At 35.6% G+C, this 20,218-nt stretch overlaps 1 protein-coding gene across 4 annotated transcripts in view; it reads right to left on the reverse strand.

Moving 5' to 3' along the window:
* The window catches only part of CRPPA (CDP-L-ribitol pyrophosphorylase A), a 128,137-nt gene that overhangs the window by 72,260 nt on the left and 35,659 nt on the right, over nt 1–20,218 (reverse strand). For all 4 annotated transcript variants that reach the window (XM_035317339.1, XM_035317342.1, XM_035317341.1 and 1 more), the window contains exons 4-5: nt 10,934–11,038; nt 4,140–4,185 (exon numbers count right to left, since the gene is read on the reverse strand). In XM_035317339.1, coding sequence (XP_035173230.1) covers nt 4,140–4,185; nt 10,934–11,038 — 151 coding nt within the window. The remainder of the gene's footprint in view (nt 1–4,139; nt 4,186–10,933; nt 11,039–20,218) is intronic.

Below are 20,218 nucleotides of genomic sequence, written 5' to 3' on the forward strand. Positions count from 1 at the left end.
GGATTAGCCTGATTTACCACCATGCAGGTCTTCATTTCTACTTTAAGCTACATAAATCTTTTGTCACAACCAACAGCTGGAAAAGATTGTACCAACTGTGATAACATAATGAAACACACGTGTAAAATATGTACCTATGAACGACATGAGGAGAATGAGTGGTCACTTACAGCATTTGTGCTCCAGTGATAAGTAGAAGAGAAGAGAAATAGAATAGTTAAACTTTGTGAATGTGACTTTCACTTGAATAAACTTCACCCTTAATTTCTGGGCTGGCAAGTTTAGAGAAAGCTTCTTTGGAGGGATCTTATTTTAAAATTAAAACACAACTTCTCTGATGAGATTAATGAAGTCCCTATATACATGGAAATTAATTTACATGAAGGTTGTAGTAGCAGCATTTTTATGTGTACACATTGTTTTATACCGTGTGTACACATTAGATAAAATTAACAGTAAAAACAAAGAAAATACTATTAAAACATCTTTAAGCACAATGTTTAAAAAGATTGTAAACATACAGGCACTTCAAAATACTCTGCGAAGGAGTGCAAAGACTACATGCAGCCAGCATCAGGAGGATGAGGGGACATCAAAGAGAGATCGCAGAAGCCATTTTTTCATATTATACTTGTCTCTAGTTTCTCTAGAAGAAGCATGATGATTCAGTTCCACCTTCACAGGAGCTGCCCTGTGAAGGGCATTGCACAGGGGATTATGCACAGATAGGAGGCACAACCAACTGGACAGCAGAAGGAAGAGAGCAGGGTGCTCTCTCCCCCTTCCAGCTACATAAAGCAACACTTTACATAAGGTGCCCATCTGGTTTTCTCCTTGCCCACTACAAAAGAAAGTATCTAGTAAAGGATCAAATACACTGCAAGATGATGAACAAGAACTTTTAAAAAATATGTCAGCACATATTTTGATTTTCTTTTCAAGTTTATACATCCTCAGGACATCCTGAACGTCCTCTTAACTAAATAGCTCTTAAATATTCAAATAATACTAAATGATACCACTCAATAAATTGCCCTTTGTATTGCAGTTAAGTTTGAGGAAAGTAGAAATGAAGATGGATCTACCTGATCCAGTAATAACTGATAAATTGCCATTGAATATTGAAAATATTCATGCTAAGTACATAAGAGAACATGCAGGAAAAAAAAAAAAAATGAAAAAGAAAAAAATTAAGGTAGAACTATGAATTTGCTATGAAATTTGGAGATTTTTTCCAAGTTGAATATTGAAACTTTTGCCAAGACATGATCAACATATTGCATGCATACAGCTGATTCATGGCATTTACATCATTTTATGCTGACGTGACTGCCTTAAACATGCTTGAAGCACGGAAGTATAACTCTCTCTAGAGCAAATATTTCCAAATATTGTAACAAAACAGCACATCTAAGCAACTGCACCAGATTCTACATTTCCTTATTAACATTGCAATCAGAGAGAATTGTTCTTTGCAAGTCTCTTCTCTATAGATAATACTTACAAATACAGGTAATACTTCAAATTTAAAAGTTTGTACTGCAAAAGCATGCACAAAATATCTGAATTAGAAAGTCATCAAAAACTATCACGCAGGTGTAGAGAAATTTGCACCTTACTAGATTAAATAACCTGGATGCCAGTGGTACAAATAGAGTCTCTGAAACTATTTTTTTTCCTTCATGTTTAACTACTATTCTAGTTTGGTACTGACTCTACAAAAACTTGTGACTTAACTGAAGTTAAGTCACTGGGACAAATCAGATCATTAGTTATGGACAACCATAATGACTAGTGGAATGAGATCTATATTTAGACTGGGAAAAAAACACTTTTTTTTACATAATTACTTTTGCACTCTTCAAAAATTGGAAGCCTCCCTTTGTTCCATTAAACTGTCATTAAAGGTAAATTATTATTTTTAATTCCTATTCTTCTAGATAAAAATCATTGCTTGATTTTGTATCATACTGTACCATGAAATCCTTGTTTTGCTCACTGTTTTGTTCTATTACCTGTTGTTTTCTAATGAGTCAATTCACTTACATGACAAGCACAGCAACAGTATGTGAGCTTTTAAAATTTATATTCAAATTGAATTGTTTTATCCAAGGAAAAATCACTTAAAATTAAGTGATAGCTACTACGCAGTTTTCCAAGAGCACACTAATTTCACATTAAAAAATGCTTTGATAATCACTTGGTCAACTCAAGAACTTATCTAGATTTTATTTGCAAAAAACTCGTAATGGCAGAAAGAATTCTGTTTGCATAAAGTTTGTAAATTTCTAATAAGCTCTAGCTATATCAAAATAATTGGACAAATAGGAGAAAATGCATATTTTGAAAATGTTTTTCCAGTTTAAACCAGACCCACCTCCATTTTCAAAAATTCCCATAAGCTCAAAAAGTTAAAAAAAATATTGTTTTGAAAATATTGGCTCAGGCAATTTCAGTAACTCAAGAACAGCTGATGAAAATGGCATGAAAGATGCTCCATTACCTTCACCACCTTGATGGCCTTGTGCCAGTATGTCTGCGTCTTTCCTGAACTGGGGAGCTCAAAACTGGACCCAGCACTCCAAACGTGTCTCACCAAGGCTGAGGAGAACAATCACCTCCCTTGTCCTGCTGGCAATACCCTGCCCAATGTAGCCCAGGGGGCTGTCAGATCATCTTTGCTACAAAAGTGCATTGCTGGCTCCTGTTCAATTTGTTGTTCACTGGGAACCCCAAGTTATTGTCTACTTTTCTGGTCTGTACTTCATCAGTTTGATAATGAGAGAGAGTTTCAAAAGTCTTGCTGAAAACAAGATAAACAGCAGTCAGTGCTCTCCTTCATCGACAAATATAGCCTTCTATGATTAATTGACTATCAGGCATAATTTTCCCTTTGTAAATTCATGCTGACGATTCCAGTCACCTTCTTGTCTTTAATATGCTTGGAAATCTTAAATTTGAAAGCTAGAGTAGTCTGGAACCTCTGAAAATCCTACTTAAAGCAAGGTTTTCCAGAATTCCAGGCTGGCAGCTCCAAAGACACAAGCCAAGTCCCTGTCAAAACCAGAACTTCTGAGGTTTCCAGGATCCTATCTCCATGACACATTCCTGAAAAATTCAGTACAGTAGTTCTAGCAATGCATATATTAAATATGCAGCATTTGCACAATAACCAGAAATTTCAAATGTGTTGCATTCTTGGAGGTCCAGAGAAGCAGCGTGCAGAATATCAACAGCAACATCTCAACTATGTGTACGCTTTCTATCTTGTCTACAGTGACACAGCTGCACTTAAAATGGACTAATTAGTCAAGCCAGAAGCTAAACGTATACAGGATCTTGTAACAACAATCTGTGAACAACAAATGAGCCACCACAGTGACTCGCCATGACAGTAACCACAAACCATTCTCTAGAAGGACACTTTTAATCTAAAGTCCCTCTCTCCTCACCAGTTTCTGTGCTTTTACCCCTCAATTCTCAACAAGGATTCAAGCAGAGTCAGCTGAATCAATGGTCTATCAGTCTACAATAACAATCAGTGTGTTCACTATGAAGTGCTTAAGACTTCCTTTCTAGATTGTGTTAAATCTAGTCCTTAGACTGCTATTAAACCTAGCCTTTATACTATTAAACCACTGTATCAGCACAGGAGAAGGTTAAAATCCAGTCCAACAAACTATACTCCATTAATTTATGTATCTCAATATCATATAATTGTTATATCAATTTATGTAATAAGTCATTGTACAGAAGAGAGTGAAGAGCCCTAAGGAGTTAATGTATGTTTTTCAGTGTACTACTTAGATTAGAAAGATGGAACATATTCAGAATTGAACTGGAACTCAAAATCATATTTGTTTATTGCTTATAAGCCATTCAAAATTAATCTTTATTTGACTTTGCTATGTACACAGCTTTTCATATGGTTCTCTATTCTAAGAGTAGTAAAGTAAATAATATAGGTAAATAATGCATAATATAAAATAAGTATCCCAGAGAACTAGCTAAAACAACTTGCCTAAGCACATTTTATTCATCATAAAACTTTTCTTAAGGACATTTAAAACAACAGCATATGAAATTCTAAATTAAACCCGGGAATATGCAAACTGACAGCCACAAGGACAAACACATACCCTTAATAATCGATTCAGCTGCATACAGATCCCGCTTGTAGGTCACCTAAAGGACAGACAAGCCTCATTAGATTTAACACAGCAGGAAGGAATGTAAAACCAATAAAACAATGCCCTGAAGGCAATTCTTTAAGTTTGAAATACCATAAAGAAATGATATTGTCAATTTCTTAATTATGGTAAAATATCACTAGCAAGTCATTAGAACAGTAGTTGCAGAAATTATTGGAGACTTGAGAAAAACATTTTTTAAAATACTTAGGTCTGCTTAGAATTCACTTGAAACCTACGCCTATGTTTAAACCTTTAAAGAATTGTGACATTATGATATGGCACCTATTTTCATGTATCCTTTTCCACAATCCCTGAAAAAACTGTATTTCTGTTCTACAATTTTATCATGAAACAGATTCACTTTGAAAGGACTTGTGATCATAAGAACAGCCAGGGAGAAGCCTAGTTATTTCTCAGTAGTGTAAGACTGTTATGGTTAACAAGGGTCTTGTTTCCATATCCATGTCAAGATATTTTGATATTTTGACAAGATATTTTGCCCACAGTACAAACTTGCCATACTCTGTTATCCCTACCGCAATTTCCAAAGGCACTGCCTGCCTAGAACAATTCTCCAGATATGCCTTATGTGTTTTTTTGCTTTTAGTCATACTACTTTCTTTATATTTTGCTGCAATGAAAAACATACCTCTTGCTTATATTAGTTTACCAAGCAATGCTTAGTTTACTTCTGATAATTATCTTTTTCATTATAACCACTTAAAACTGTGTGTCCTCTCCAGGCTTTATCAGTAAAAATGTATCAGACCTATGTTAAACAGAGACTATAGCCGCTTATGCGGAAATGCACATGGTAAGAATTATCTTTTGAAATGTTTCAGTTATCCAATTTTAAATCTATTTAATGACTAGAACAATTACAGTCATCTTATTTTTAATTAAGATGCCATGTAGCAACAAGCAGAACTTCTGCCAACTGAGCATTACATTAGCACTACCATCTTTATGAGCCAAGACTATAATCTTGTAAAACAGGTTTGGAATAAATTTCACAAAATTAGTAAAGTTGGTTGACATTAATTACATTAGTCCGTTAACCCTATTATAATCAAGTTCTGCAGTGTACCCCTTATGTTATCGACAGTATCAAACTCATAGTCTAATTCATTCAAACTTCTAATTACTCAGATTTTATATTACTTGTGATAACATTAATTTTCATTTGGTCCTATTGAGCATCCAGTATTCCAAGACTTTTTGAACGTTATTGACATAATCCAGAAAATTGCTGTGTCAAATATTAACTCAACACAAATGCCTCACTATTGAAGAATACGAAACCATCAGCGGCTTATTCCCCAAAGGCAGAATAGTTTCAAGTAGTAAACACCTCTCTACTTTTCTGTATTATAAACAAACTATACTGTATCTATCTAGTAAAGGTATTATGTCATAGGGAATCCATCAATACCTGCAACATTAGAAAAAAATAAATAAAAATAAAAATTTTTGGCCAAGTTTTGTTTGTTTTGTTGATTTGGGGATTTTGTTGTTTTGTTTTGCAGTGTGACCTTCATTCTCAATTGTCAGGCTGCAACTTTTGACTAGCTAGGAAGATGTTCTTTAAAAATTCCCCTAAACTGTTCTCTCTTAATGTTTAATAGTCTTCCTCAAACTGACTTAGCTGGATAAGCGTTTTGGGCTTACAAAATAGTATTTTAAATGCAATACGTAATTCTTTACCAAACAAACATAGTAATGGTATGATCACACATACAAAATGTGCTACATTTTAGTTTAATGATGCATTTCCTTCTGTTATTCTAAGGTATCCCACAGATCTGCCTTGTATGGGATATTTTTGTAGGATTAGAAAATAATCTTTCTAGAAATTGTGATGATTTTTACACTATCAGCATAAATCTTTATTTGTATATCGAACTTTTTAAAGTGTTGTTACGATATTTTTATCTGCATTCTACACACACACGGCTCCAACAATTACATTTTATTACATGATTTCATACTTTATTTAAGTCAATATTGCCCCAGAATATTTAAGGCCATTTTGTCTCAAAGGTGTCAAGTACAGACAAACTGAAAATTTTGTGCTGATGGTGTCGCTCTTTTTTCTTTTCTTTTTTTCCATCCTGATCCTAAATATGTTATGCATAGTTACAATTATGTAACTACATTTATAATAGAACTTATAAATATTTATAACACTGAATATATTAAACTGTTCCTGCTTGGTTGTGGTCACTACAAAAAATTATTTTAATTTTGTAATTTGTTACCAGAAAGTAAACAAACTATCTCTTGCTTTCTTTACCTGGAAGAATAAGTGACCTGGAAATACTAATTTTCTGCGCACTATTACTAGACTCCAGTCTGCATGAGTCAGCAATGTGCCCCTGCTGCTAAGAAGGTTAATGGTATTCTTGGCTGCATTCAGCAAAATACAGCCACCAGGTCAAGAGAGGTGATCCTTCCCCTCTACTCAGAACTGGTGAGGCTGCACCTGGAGTACTGGGCCCAGTTCCGGGCCCCCCAGTACAAGAGAGACATGGACATGCTGGCAAGAGCCCAGCAAAGAGCAACAAGATGATCAAGGGATGATCAAGTACTTCCATGAGGGGAGGCTGAGAGCTGGAACTGTTCATCAGGAAAAAAGGAGGCCCAGGAGGACCTTATCCGTGGGTATAAATATCTGAAGGGAGGGTGCAGAGAGGATGGAAGCAGGCTGGTGCTCAGTGCCAAGACAAGGGGCAGCGGGCACCAACTGCACCGCAGGAGTTTTTCTCTGAACATCAGGAAGCCCTTCTTTCCTGTGAGGTAACTGAGCACTGGCACAGGCTGCCCAGAGAGGCTGTGGAGTGTCTCTCCTTGGAGACTTTCAAAAACCACCTGGACGTGGTCCTGGGCAGCTTACTCTGGGTGGCCCTGCTTGAGCAAGGGGACTAGACCAGATGGCCTCCGGAGGCCCCTTCCAACCTCAGCCAATCTGTGATTCTAACAGTTCTATCAGAGTGCTGTCATTTCAGGAAAACACACACACATACACAGAGAAATAACTTTCTCTAAGAGCTTTGAGTCATTTAATGCTATGCAGATCGTGCACCTAATAAACAAACAAAATTCTCACAAATACCGGATCTGCTCTTTAAAATTCAAGGTCCACTTAGGATGAAAATATTTTATAATACTTGGACTGTAGAAACTGCTAATTGCCTACAGCTTTTACTGTTACTCACACTCAACAGACATTTGAAGAATGACTATTTCAGTTCTCATATATCTTTACAGAATATCTTTTTGTCTCACTGAAAAAAAAGACTGAAGGCATCGGGACTACGAGTTCTTGGCATATATAATGCTACATATCTTAGCATTGAAAACCTTCATAGAAAAAAACAACCACACATTACAAATCACAATATTGTGACACCTAAGGAAAGACAGTCCTGCTTCTGAAAGGTAAGGAGTAACAAACAGCAACAGCTCCTAGCAATTTCACAGGCAAGCACTGAGAAAACCGGCAGTCTTCTGCACTTCATTAAACTGACAAACTGAGCAGAAGTGTTGCCTTCTTTAATGGTACTGCTCCCAGTCACCTGCCAAACACTCTGGTACAGTATGACTAAACACTGTGGTACAGAGAGACCAATACCAGGGTGCTAGTCAAGCAGGAAGGAGCTATATTCCTCTGTAGCTTCTAAACTTATGCATCAATTTGCTGCTGAAGCAATTTACTATTTTACAGACCTCATTTTTATGCCCTTGACTTTGAATGCCCTGACAAGCTATACAAGGCATCGCTGACCCTTAGCTATAAAAGATAGGGAATAGGATGTGAGAAGGCGTAGGTATTTTCATGATATGGCACCAGTACCATTGTGTATACTGTGTACAGCAGCTTAGTTGCTCTGCACTACCTGCAGCACAGTATTTGCATATAAATGGGTGCTGTTACTACTGCCATGCACTGCACACTACTGTCAACACTGAGACTCTTTCATCTGATCCACAATATTTTCGACTTTTCTGGCTGGATCTCCTTCATGATATTCTCCGGCATGTCACCAGCTAACAAATTTCTCTGATAACTGTATGGAGCCTTGATGAGGAATCTGACCAACTGGGCTGGAAGAAAGGAGACAGCAAGTCTATAGAAGTGATTGTTCCCCTGTACACACCTGAGTACTGTTTCTAGTTTGGGGCTCTCCAGTATAAAGCACTGGCAAATTGGCAAACTAGAGTTAAGTCCAGCAGAGGACTGCTAAGATGGTGTGAGAGAACTTGGCTTGTTCAGCCTGAAGAATAGAAGACTAAGGGTGGGAACAGGTCACATTGCTGGTTATAGAGAAGAGTAAATTAGACTTTTCTTGCAGGCGTTTCCTGCTGGCCTCTCATTCTTTCCCAATGCAAGAGACAGCAAGGGAAATGCTGATCGGCTCTTATAAAAAAAAAAAAAAAAGTGTATCTTATAAGGGTGGATAAGCATTGGAATTGTTTTCCTAGAGACTATATGGAATTTCCATTCTTGAATAAACTAGAAACCCAGCTGGACAAAGCCATGCACAGCCCAGTCTAACTAACCTGGCCCCACTTCTGGTACTGTGTTGGACTAGATGACATCCAGTTGTCCCTTTCAATCTGAATTATTTTGTCATTCTAAGTTAAAAGACTACATTTCACCTGCTGGGCACCAGTAGTATTTACAGATAGCAAAGAACTAAATAAACATAAAGGACAAACCAAACGTTATAGGTGTATTTTATCACCTTTCAGGTAAGCGCAATGTTCTGCAACAAAAATGATGCAACCCTCCAAAAAGTAATACAAAAAACCCTCCAAAAATTTAATACAAATATGCATAACAGAGTATGTCCCCTAGAAGACCGAACAGGAAAGCAGACAATAATCTGTTTCAGGAAGATTATCTCCCCAAAAACACACTGAAAGAAGTACTGTATGCAACCAATGCGTAACTAAGTTTTGCTGCTAAATTGCACAGGAAATTTGCACTGCAGATTCAGGAAATTAGTTTTCTGTGTAAGATTTATTGTCATATTATTAGAAATCTTGTCCCATTGGAGGAAATTCACTGTCAGAGACAGATGGAGTGATTTGAGTTGCTTCCAGAACTTTCAACTTATGAATACAAAAAAAAAAAAAAAAGGGAACATTTAAAAATCTCATGACACAACAGCTACTGAGAAAGAACAATGTTCCAAAATCCAAAACAACCGAGATATTTTAAAACAGCAGGGACATATCATTTGGCACCTGAATACATACCTGTTTTGTCAGTTGTTAGGAACCTATAGATTATCAGACAATGATGTTAATAAAAAATTTAAAAGCTTGTTTGCTGAGATCTAAAATTCCTAGTCTTACTGAGTGTAATGAACTGTTGTAAAAGTGTTGCTAGACTGGTATTTGTCATCAGAGAAAAAGTGATGCCTTCATAGAAAAGATAGATTTAAAAAAGCAAAGGATTTAGAGGAAGCAGGAGAAAGCTAATTTCATAAAAGAATATTCTTAGTTTTACAGATATACATACATAGTTTTACAGATTCTCAGACTATTATCTCATGTAACATCTGCTCAAGTCCGTCTATAACAATGAGCTCAAAACAGCTCATAATAATCCAAAACCAAAATGAATTTAGGAATTTCAAAGTTATGATTAGCACAATCTTAACTATAAAATATGCAATATTTGTTGAATTTTAGCAAGCACTGGAAGCCTATCTTATATGAAAACAGAGTTAGAAGATATGACAATTAACACAAATAAATAATATTTTATTGACAAGTATCAGAAATTTTAATAATATTAATACCTAATACTACTTTTTTTTTCATTTAATTGCAGTGTAACTTAGCATGGGTGGTGATTATTTTATGACTAAAGAGACAATGGGAGGTTAAAGAGGTAAAAACAACCCAACCAAATTCACCTAATAGGTAATGGTAGCGGCAGTAACATAAGCCAACTCAAGGTCAGAGAACTAAATGAAGCAATAGAGTTTGTTTTTGAAAAATGTCTTGTAAAGCTGGCTGTTTTTCTTTCCAGAAGCCAGAATACAGTATTAGAGTTTAGGATAGATGTCCTTCATTTTGCATTCTGAAACCTAAGTAAGCATGCAGAACAGCTATCAGAAACTTAATCCATGCTTTTAGAAATTTACACTTGTGACGTGGTCTCCAACTGCAACAATGGATTTAAGAGAATATTAATTCCACAGACATTACCAGCTACTGGCTGAACTATTCATTAAAAAAATCAGTTCCTCTCTCAATATATTAAATTTCAGACTAAGCTCCATATTTCTACTTGAAAACAGCTTTCCAAAAAGTAGCTACTGCTATCATAGACCCTGTTATCTTTCTTACTACCTTGTCTAGCAATATGAATGCTGCAAAGGTTGAGAACCTTAACCCACGCTCTGATCTTTTTCATTGGTTTTCCTACTCCAACATAAGGGCTGCTATCAATCTGCATGAAGAATGATGATCAGTGGGAAAAACCTTTACTTTCTCAGGCTCCTGAAAGTACAAGCTTTATTTCTTTGAGTATTTACACATAGAAAGTTGGCCGCTTAATTGTTACAGTACATTCACATTTTTCCACAATTCTGAAATTTGGAAGAGATAAGCCTCACTAATTATACTTTATAGCACATTTGAACTACATTATATGAAATTTTGCTGAAATGCTGATTTTTTTTAAATATAAACAGATGCATAACAAAATAGAAATTATTACTGACCTTCCAGAGGTCAGCTGTTCCTTCAACAAGTTTCGCATTTGTTTTACAGTATTTCAGAGCCAGATGCAAACATTCAGTTCCGTAATCCAGGTCATGGTCTGTACACTGTTGAAATTAAAAAAGAATATTTTTATTACTCTTAACAAAATCATACTTTTAAGTAATAAAATGTTTTCATTTGGTAATTAGACCTTGCATTTCAATAGTCCAGTCCACATTAACATGTGATATATGTTTAGGATGGATTAGAAATAAAACCTTTCCAAACTTATGCCTAATTCTAGATATTCAGCCAAGAGCTACAGAATTACATAAACACTTTATAACCACAAAAGAATTTAATCAGGTGCTGCAAATATCTTGCTACACCTTTATATAATTGGCTAAATCAATAAGTTACATGTATAAAAACTTGATGGAGTTGAGGCTTCACCAAAAGAAATCATCAACCTTGTAGTGAGGTATAAGAACAAGGTACTTTGAGGTATAAGAATAAGTACAAAAGCTAAATAAGCAAATGCCAAGTCTGTTCTGTTTTTTTTTTCTAATATCAAAAAAGCACTGTAGTAACCAAGAACCTCCATATTCCTTACATGTTCTCTTCTATATTTTTATACAGTTATTTTCACACAAAACAGCTGCTTCATTAGCTTTCCAAAATACACATTTGTACACTCTTTAGCCACCTAGAAGAGTCAGTCCTCTCTTAAAACACACTCACACCCCAAGCAGTTCGGTTTCCTATAGTGAGTGATTATGTGAATTTTAATACTGGAAAACTCAGTGGGGAGCAGAATCTCTCTTAAGCCAAAACAGTCCCAAAAGCAGGACCTGTGGGCTTATCTGAGATGACTACTTCAAGACACTTTGGACTGACTAAGATAAATCAAGTTCTGATCTATTCTCATATTGCTAAATTATCAGTTCATCCAGCATCATGAATTACATATAACAAGGGCCAATAATTTAAGATGGTCTTTCACAAGAATGGATGTATTTGTTAAGGTAGCCACAGGCTAGCTAGCCCAGGCAGTATCCAGCATCTAATAGAGGCTGACCATCATATAGAAATAAGACAATCTTATCTTGTTACTTTTACAGTATACTTTGTTGACCTCATATAAAGCTGTTATCTTGGTTTAGGAAATTCCTAAATTAAAACAAAACAAACCAAAATCCCTGAGGGACCTGTTGAACTAGAAACGATTGCCTTAGCAGTCCTCAGTGAGTTACACAAATCCTGAATTTACCCAATTATTTTTGAACAGCAGTGTGCTTTTAGCACCTGCATCAGGGAACACCACACTTTCAGCCACACACTGCAACACAAGATGTCTGCTCTTCTATTTTTTTTCAGCTCTTTTCATCTCATGCTCTGTTGTTTTGGCAGAACAGGAAGTGCCAAACTGCCTTCCCTGCCCTTCAAAGTGCTCCATCACATCTCTTTTCACGTATCTCTTTCCATGGATAGAGTTTCATGTTCATTCAGTCACTCCATGTGTGGAAGCTACTTCACAACTTTGATCAATGTTTTTGCCCTTCTTTAAAACAATTCAAACTCTAATACAACCCTCCTGTGGTAGAAACATTAGAACTGTATGTAACATCTGAGAAAAAAAGACTTAAAATGGCACGATTTAGGGGAAATTTAGATTAGAAGTTAGGAGGAAATTCTTCACTCAGAGGGTGGTGAGGCACTGGCACAGGCTGCCCAGAGAAGCTGTGGATGCCCCAGGCTGGATGGGGCTTGGAGCAACCTGTTCTGGTGGGAGGTGTCCCTACCCATGGCAGGGGGTTGGAACTGGAATGGTCTTTAGGGGCCCTTCCAACCCGAGCCATTCTGTGATTCTATGATAATGGTTCTCCTGCCAGTTTCCATTCCTTCCTTAACCATTTCATGAGCTGTATGACAATTATCCCTCTCTGTGTATACAACTTTACCTAGATTTGCCTATCAATCTCTTCTTTTAAATGCACAGTCCATAACTCTTCTTAGTTCTCAGCTCTTCGCATCTCTACTACCTAGGAAAAATGGGTATCACCACTTCCTGTTCCAAATTATTTATAAATGAAATGCACAGATCCCAGCACATTTTCACAAAACTATACTGGTGATTTCTTGCTATGAAAACTGATGTACTCTATCTTCTTTCTTATCTTTTAACTAAAAATTACACTAAGTCCTTCCCTCTTATTCCAAATCTGTTCTGTTTCCTTAGCAAGCCCTTGGTAAAACATCCTAATAAAAAAGCAGGCTGTTGTCAGCTTCAGCAACCTCAAACAACATGCTGGTTGACTCCAGAAAGACCAACAATTAACTCTGCAATGCACAAGCTTTCCTTTACAAGAGCTGAAATAACCCTTCCCGTGTGTCAATTTAACCACGTATCAAAACAATTCCAGTGTTTAGAATAGAATGTGGCAGTCCAAATGTGCTCAATAATTCATAATCTCCTCCAGCATTCAAGATTGTCAGGAATGCTAAAGTGGGTTAAGGAAGATCCAAAGGAGAGTGCTGAAAGACAACTCACCTTTTTTATTATTTGCTCAAGAATTTTCATTAAAAAGCAGGATGGAAATTTTTAGTTTCTACTCTTGTTTTATAATGCATCAGTGAATTTCAAGGAAATAATCAGCATTATACACGTGAATTATATTACTAATATAGAGAGAAGTCTTAGAAAAAACAGTTGTCACTTTTATATTGTTAGTAATTTCTGTCGTTTTAGATCATTATCATGACTGCAATCAAAATAGGATCTTTTTATAAAATCCGTTTAGAAATAAAAGTTATTTAACTGTTCTACTTCTCTACAGCAGTTTTTAAGAGATTTGAGTACCACAAAAAAGAAAGAAACAAGAAGATAAAGTAAGCTGAAAAGAAATGAAACCTCTTTCAGAATACTAAAGAAAAAAAAGGGCAACAAGAAGATACTTTGGAATATTTTTAAATAATGCAGAAATTATTTCTATTCTTTAAATATTCAAGAAATAAAAAGGTCAACGTAAAATGTAAAGGAAGAGGGAACGCAAGCTCCAAAATAGGTACAAAAGAGTGTTCTCTTGCATACAGAAGTCCAGAGATAAATTACCCATTAACTTTGGATTCCAAATATTTATTACCAAAATGTTTTGTTTTGTTTTGTTTTTAAGGAAAATTTTAAGGTAGGATGCAAAATATTATCTACTAACATGCACAACATACAGATTGAAAAGCATTTATTTTTCTTTTGCCTCAGAATTGAAGAGAGTTTCAGAAAAGTTTCTCTCTGAAATAATTTAGTGTTAATTAAATTTAAGCTATTTTTTAAAATATATGAGTAACAAATGATATTAGGACAAGACTAAGCAATTCCAACTTTTTAGCAAGGTATTAATTATACATAATTAGTAGGGAGTGGAGCAGTTCCATAAATGGGATAAAGCATCTTGAGGGTATTGCTGACTTCAAGGGCAGAAATATGACACAAAGCAAAGTAATAATTAAAAACATATTTTACTAACACTTGTACATCATGACATTTACCACTCTAATTATCTGTAATTGTTTAAACCTAAACATATTGTCACAGTGTACTCTCCTGCACGTCTAATATACTCATGTCAGAGAACAATGAAATTGAAGCATCAGCTCAAGACCAGCTTAGTTTATATATTATTCACAAACTAAACAGCTCCACACACTAAATTTAAATCTGTATTTAAGATGTACAATTTGAAAGCTTCTGCACTACTCTAAGAAATTCTGTTACTGAATTCAAGCATTGTTAGGGAGTGCCTATAATAAAAAATGGTAGAACAGAGTAATGGAAGAAAATTCTTACTGACCCAGGCATGTAAAAATTTGCATCCTATCCTAAATATTCTGTATTTATTTCATTTTACATTCAGAGCTTATTTACATTACGACCATCTCTTTCAAAATCTTACTATTTCTAAACTCTCTTTTTGACTGAAAAACTTTTAAACAAAGTTTGACACAGTGCAGTTAACCATCCTTGTCATGCACACACAGCTCTGTGAAACAATAGACATAGTTTAAGCTTCAGACCACAGATTTGAAATGGTGGAAACAGCTGGAAATATTGGCACAAAACATATCCACAAAAGGAAAAAAAAAAAAAAAAAAAAAAAAAAGCACAGATTTGTTTAGCTCTTTAAATGACACAGAAGGAAATACGTTATTTAAAAAGGCTTTTGATCTGTTGAATATTCAAAGACCTTCTAATAGGTAGTTTTGGGGATTGTCTTTTTTGTGGGTATTTTTTTTTTTTGGCTTGTTTTCCGACTGGATGTTTGAATAAAGTACTATGGGTGGAGTGAGATCCAGATTTTAGCGTTACACTAATTTTTCTTCTTCCACCCCCCAGATTAGTTCCAAAATATTTTGGTAAACAGTATTACTTCCTAAGAAGCAAGCTATCCTGTGGCTGGCATAGAACAAAGGCTTAAAGAAAAGAGCAGCAATGCAGACAGCATCTCGTGGGACTTACCAGAAGTCCATAAGCTAACTTGTTTCCAATATAGTATTTCAACTGCTTGAATTATTAAAGTAGTAGTATTTAACAATAAAAAAAATGATTTAACATACATGATTTTACTGCATTTTTAGTTGATAAGACTTGGAACAGATACATGGAATCTCATTACCTGATCTGATTACTTGGGTCTGATAAAAGCAGAACTAACATGGATCCAATACAAATTTTCATTACAATACTGTAATTTTCTTATTGTTTTATCATTCCTGAATTGTTATGCTCACAAAATAAGGGAACAAAAAGAATAATCTTTACATATTAATTGAAAGAAAGTCTTCACATTTGCTCCTTTACATATGTACCTTTAAAGCCTGTATAGAATTGGTCTTACTTCTCTAAGTACTGGCTATGTGATCGTTAGTACTTTTTCCCTTGTTACCAGTGGTTAGCACCCCAGTTTTACTTTTCCTTGTAAACCCATTCTACAACAATATCAGAAGACTTGCAATTAAAATGCATAACTAATTAACAATAGCAGACTTTTATGATTTTATCCAGTTCCTTTCCACTCAAAAGTTTCCACTGCTGAAGTGCCAGAGTACATCATAAACAGACTATTATGCAGCATCAAGAACGTTTTACTAAGTTGAATAAGAAGTAGACACACTTGCTGAATATAAATGTCTTCTTTGTCATCGTATATTTAAGGATTATTTTTTATTTTTATTTTTTGCCATGTTCACTACCATTGAATCCAGAAAGTTCTGAATTTAAGACAGCTGTAGCTGTGGATCTGCTGCAAGCATTCAGCCTACAAATGCGTATACTCAGTCTACATACACAGTTCACAACAACTAAATGAGAAGTAATGGAAGCAGCAAACAAAAGGATGAAACAGGTGAATGAGGAAAAAAAGTGAGATAAATACGAGTTCAAACAAACTCATCACTGAAACATTTTCTACTGAAGTTAATTATTAAAATTGCTGCTACACTCATCCAGATGCAGTAGTGTTTCACACTGACAAGAATAAAGATACGGTAATTAACTCCATAACAGAATTATGCAAGCTTGTTTTTCTGCAGCTCTGCAACTTATTTCCCAATGCCTCTCACTGCAGTAACCACAAGTACCCTATCAAAACACACCATGATTTCCCTGCACTCTACCTTTAGATCTCCTGAATACCACCCATTGCAACATTTCAGTACTCAATTTGCTTCTAAGTCTACTGAATACCTGTTCAAGAACCTATGCATTGGTTGGTTCCCAGATCCCATATGCTAAAAGATTTGTGACAAAGAAAAACAGAACATAACAGCTGGCTTCACATTCCGGCCACAGAGCTGAAGGCTCTAATTTAGGCTCCTATCAATGAGGTTGGTTTACATCCTCCTCACACTCCCTGATTTTTCAAAAACCATAGTTTCAGAAACTATGCCTTTGTCAATTTTGATTAAAATTAGAGACAGGTGTTAAAAACAAGTAACATTTCCATGAAAGAGTAATATTTTTCTTCTTTTTCTGGAATAAACTTCCCAGGTCAATGAATGCAGCCCACACTGCCATCACCTGCAGCCACATTCCATACTGCTGCTGTAGGTGGGCATATCAGCTCCCAAATAAAGCCAGTTATGCCGTTTCTTCCTATTAGTCCTCTTTGAAAGCAGTTTGTAATCTCTCTCTGCTGAGACTGATGATTGCTATTAACTGTACACAACTAGCTGCTAGGCAGTAGGAGTAGTAGACACACATGGAAGTCCAAACAAACCAATCATCCCATAGAGAAAAAGTACATGGGCTCGACTTTACCCCCAAATCATAAAAACAGTAGTAGTAATATTTTGAAAATCCCTAGTTCTTTTGTTGACTAGTTGGAGAGCCCTAATGTCCACAGACCCAGAGTAATTCATAATTGAAGCATTCCAAAGAAAGAGGGCTGCGGTGTTCTGCTAGACAAATCACGATCGACATGTAGAAAGAGGGTAAAAAGTGCAGCTTTGCTATTAAAAACAATAAATAGATAAATAAATAAATAAATAAAAATACAGAATAACTGGAGGTGCTTTACCAAGCAAACAAGGGTACCCGTAAGCACAGACGAGGGGTTCTTTTTGGTGCAAGAATTTCCTGCCTCTGTACTTAGATTCATACAGAATGCACCCAACAGTGCAGCTGGAAAGCTTAAAGTTATTTCCCTTCCAGTGGAATCAAGGTGAAAGACACACGAAAGAGCACTAGCTAAAGCACATTATTTGCTGTGACAGCAGCCAGTACTCTAGGCATGCATTGTGTGCATATGATTGACAACTGGGACAAATTCCATTGTTAGTAAAGTCCCCACGCTGACATACAATCATGAAACAATAACAAATCACCAAAACTCAAACCTCAGCCTTTCTTTGCGCCACACCAGTGGATATATTCCCAATGTCACTGCAACAAAAGCCCACACAAACTAGCACAATAAAAGTGAGAATACAAACTAGGTGAGAATGAACAATAGATACTAACATGAAGATGAAATACCTTATGCAACTAAGAGCTAGTTATTAATCAGATTGACCTCATAAAACAAGGTCCAGAGCAACTATGAGGCAGTATTGACTTTTCTGGTATCAGAAAAGGACACCGGAGTCATTTTGAGCAACCAGCTGAACATGGAATTTCAGACCACATATGCAATTTCAGCTTTTTAAAAGGTCATGTTCCACTTACAATAGCAAGAAGAAAGAAATAATGTTAATATTCTATGTAGCAACAGTAGTAGTCAAAATAGTGTATTAGGATTCATTGTTTACACTTAAAAATATCCTTTAAATTGTAAAAATACTTGGAGAAGAGTTATATGAACAAGACAAAGACAAAATGAAAAACTTTCTCTCGATGTAGAAAGCTACAGATTCCTTAGGTTATTTGAAGAAAATGTAAATAAGTTATGATTCACTACCTTGCAAGTAAGGAGATTTCTAAATATACCAAGCTCTAAAATCAAGCCATCAAAAACACATTTTGATCAGGCTTAGAAGACAACATGAGTCCAACTCAGGCTAATCTAAAGTGAATGTTCCATTTTGTAAATTTTTTTGAACAGAAATTATTCAAGCCTGGAACTTATGTACAGGATCACCTCCTGAAATTATGCAAGAATATAAGTGGTCCTTTTCCTTTGGATGCACTAAACTGTAGGTAACTGAGATGAAAATCTCTAGCACCACTACCTTGTGTTATTCTTTGCTCTCTCGAAATATGGAGAATACCACAGTTTAGATGGGTGGTCTTCTCTTCTGTCAGCTGGATACAGTGATTATCACTCAGTATTTAGCATTTTTCGAGTCTGTGCCAAATGGGTTATCCTTGTGGATACCTTACATTTATCAGGGTAAATCCACTAACATGTACATGAACACTCAAAATCCAGTCTAATTTCCAACTTTAATAATGGCAGTACATCTCCCTAACATATCCCCACCAAATGATATCTTCCACTACCAAAGAGATGCCTGCTTTCACCCAGGGCGTGGTAGCTTTGCACTGCTGCATCAAACAGTTCCAAGAGTTTATATGTAAATTCACAAAGTGCTCTGAGATCCTACAGGATGAGGAGTGCAATAAAATGGAAGTAATTATCCCATTAGCAAAAAAAAAAAAAAAAAAAAAAAAAAAAAAAAAAAAACTTGTATTTTTTTCTTATGCAAGGCATTAGAATTTCTCCAAACATTCTTGTGGCGGAAATTAATTAGGGCAAGGTGGGGATTCATACAATATCCTGGCTCTACCATTGTGCCAAAGAACTAATCAAGTACAGAGCTATCTAAGCTAGCATAGTTTTCTCAACAGACCACCAATCTAGTTGCAGGTTCTGAATAAACAGAACAAAAGGAGCCCTGCTGAACAAAATTCGTTAAATATATTTAACCTGAAAATAAGTCTGTAAAATTGGGTAGTTTCTAAGCATAGGGAAGGGGAAAAAAGAAAATAATCCTATAAATTTTACAACCAAGCTGCTGGGGTAAGAATATGCCAGATGAAGTAACTATAAAATCTTGGAAAAATACTCAGAACTACAGCCTAATGCTCATTTAGGTGAGGTTGACAACCATGTACTTAAGCAATAGTCTGTGTGCATCAGCCTGAATAGAGAAAAGCAAATCAAAATTTTGCATCAAAACCAAAAAAAGTAACCGTTTTCAGTAGGAATTAAATGGAACCAAACTCAGGTTCTGCTGAAGTTCAAAGTCTTTTTTTCAAATGGGACTAAAACCAGAAACAAAATCCAAGCAGAAATGGACCACACAGCAGAGGAAACTCGTAACAAAGTCAAAAATTCTCATGTAAGGAGAAATGAGATACTAAGTTATCTTTAATCATTTAAGAACTACACATATTTTCTTGTCAAACAATTGGATTTAAAACCTTAATGATCCATGGAAAACCAGCAGAAAGGCTCCTTCTTTATTTCACAAGAACAAAGAAAATCTTTGATACTCCCCATCTTGATATTACTATATAGCTCATTAAAATCTATATTATTATACCATCAAACGAACTGGAGTGGGAATTTTAACAAACTGAAATAATCCATGCTACTTCAGCCAAGTACGTTTCTTAGGACCAACCCAGTAAGCAATTATATTAAAACTACTATTTCATTTTATAGGTAGATGCAAGTATGTTATCTTCAGGACTCCATATGAAGAAGGGCTTTTGTTTGTAATATTGTCCTCATGCAACTCACAGGTAGTAGATTACTATTGCTTATTTTAGCTAGCTCATCTACTTCATGTATCACTTTTTGCTTCAG

This window comes from Oxyura jamaicensis, chromosome 2 (genome assembly GCF_011077185.1).
Source record: "Oxyura jamaicensis isolate SHBP4307 breed ruddy duck chromosome 2, BPBGC_Ojam_1.0, whole genome shotgun sequence".
NCBI classification, from domain to species: Eukaryota; Metazoa; Chordata; class Aves; order Anseriformes; family Anatidae; genus Oxyura; species Oxyura jamaicensis.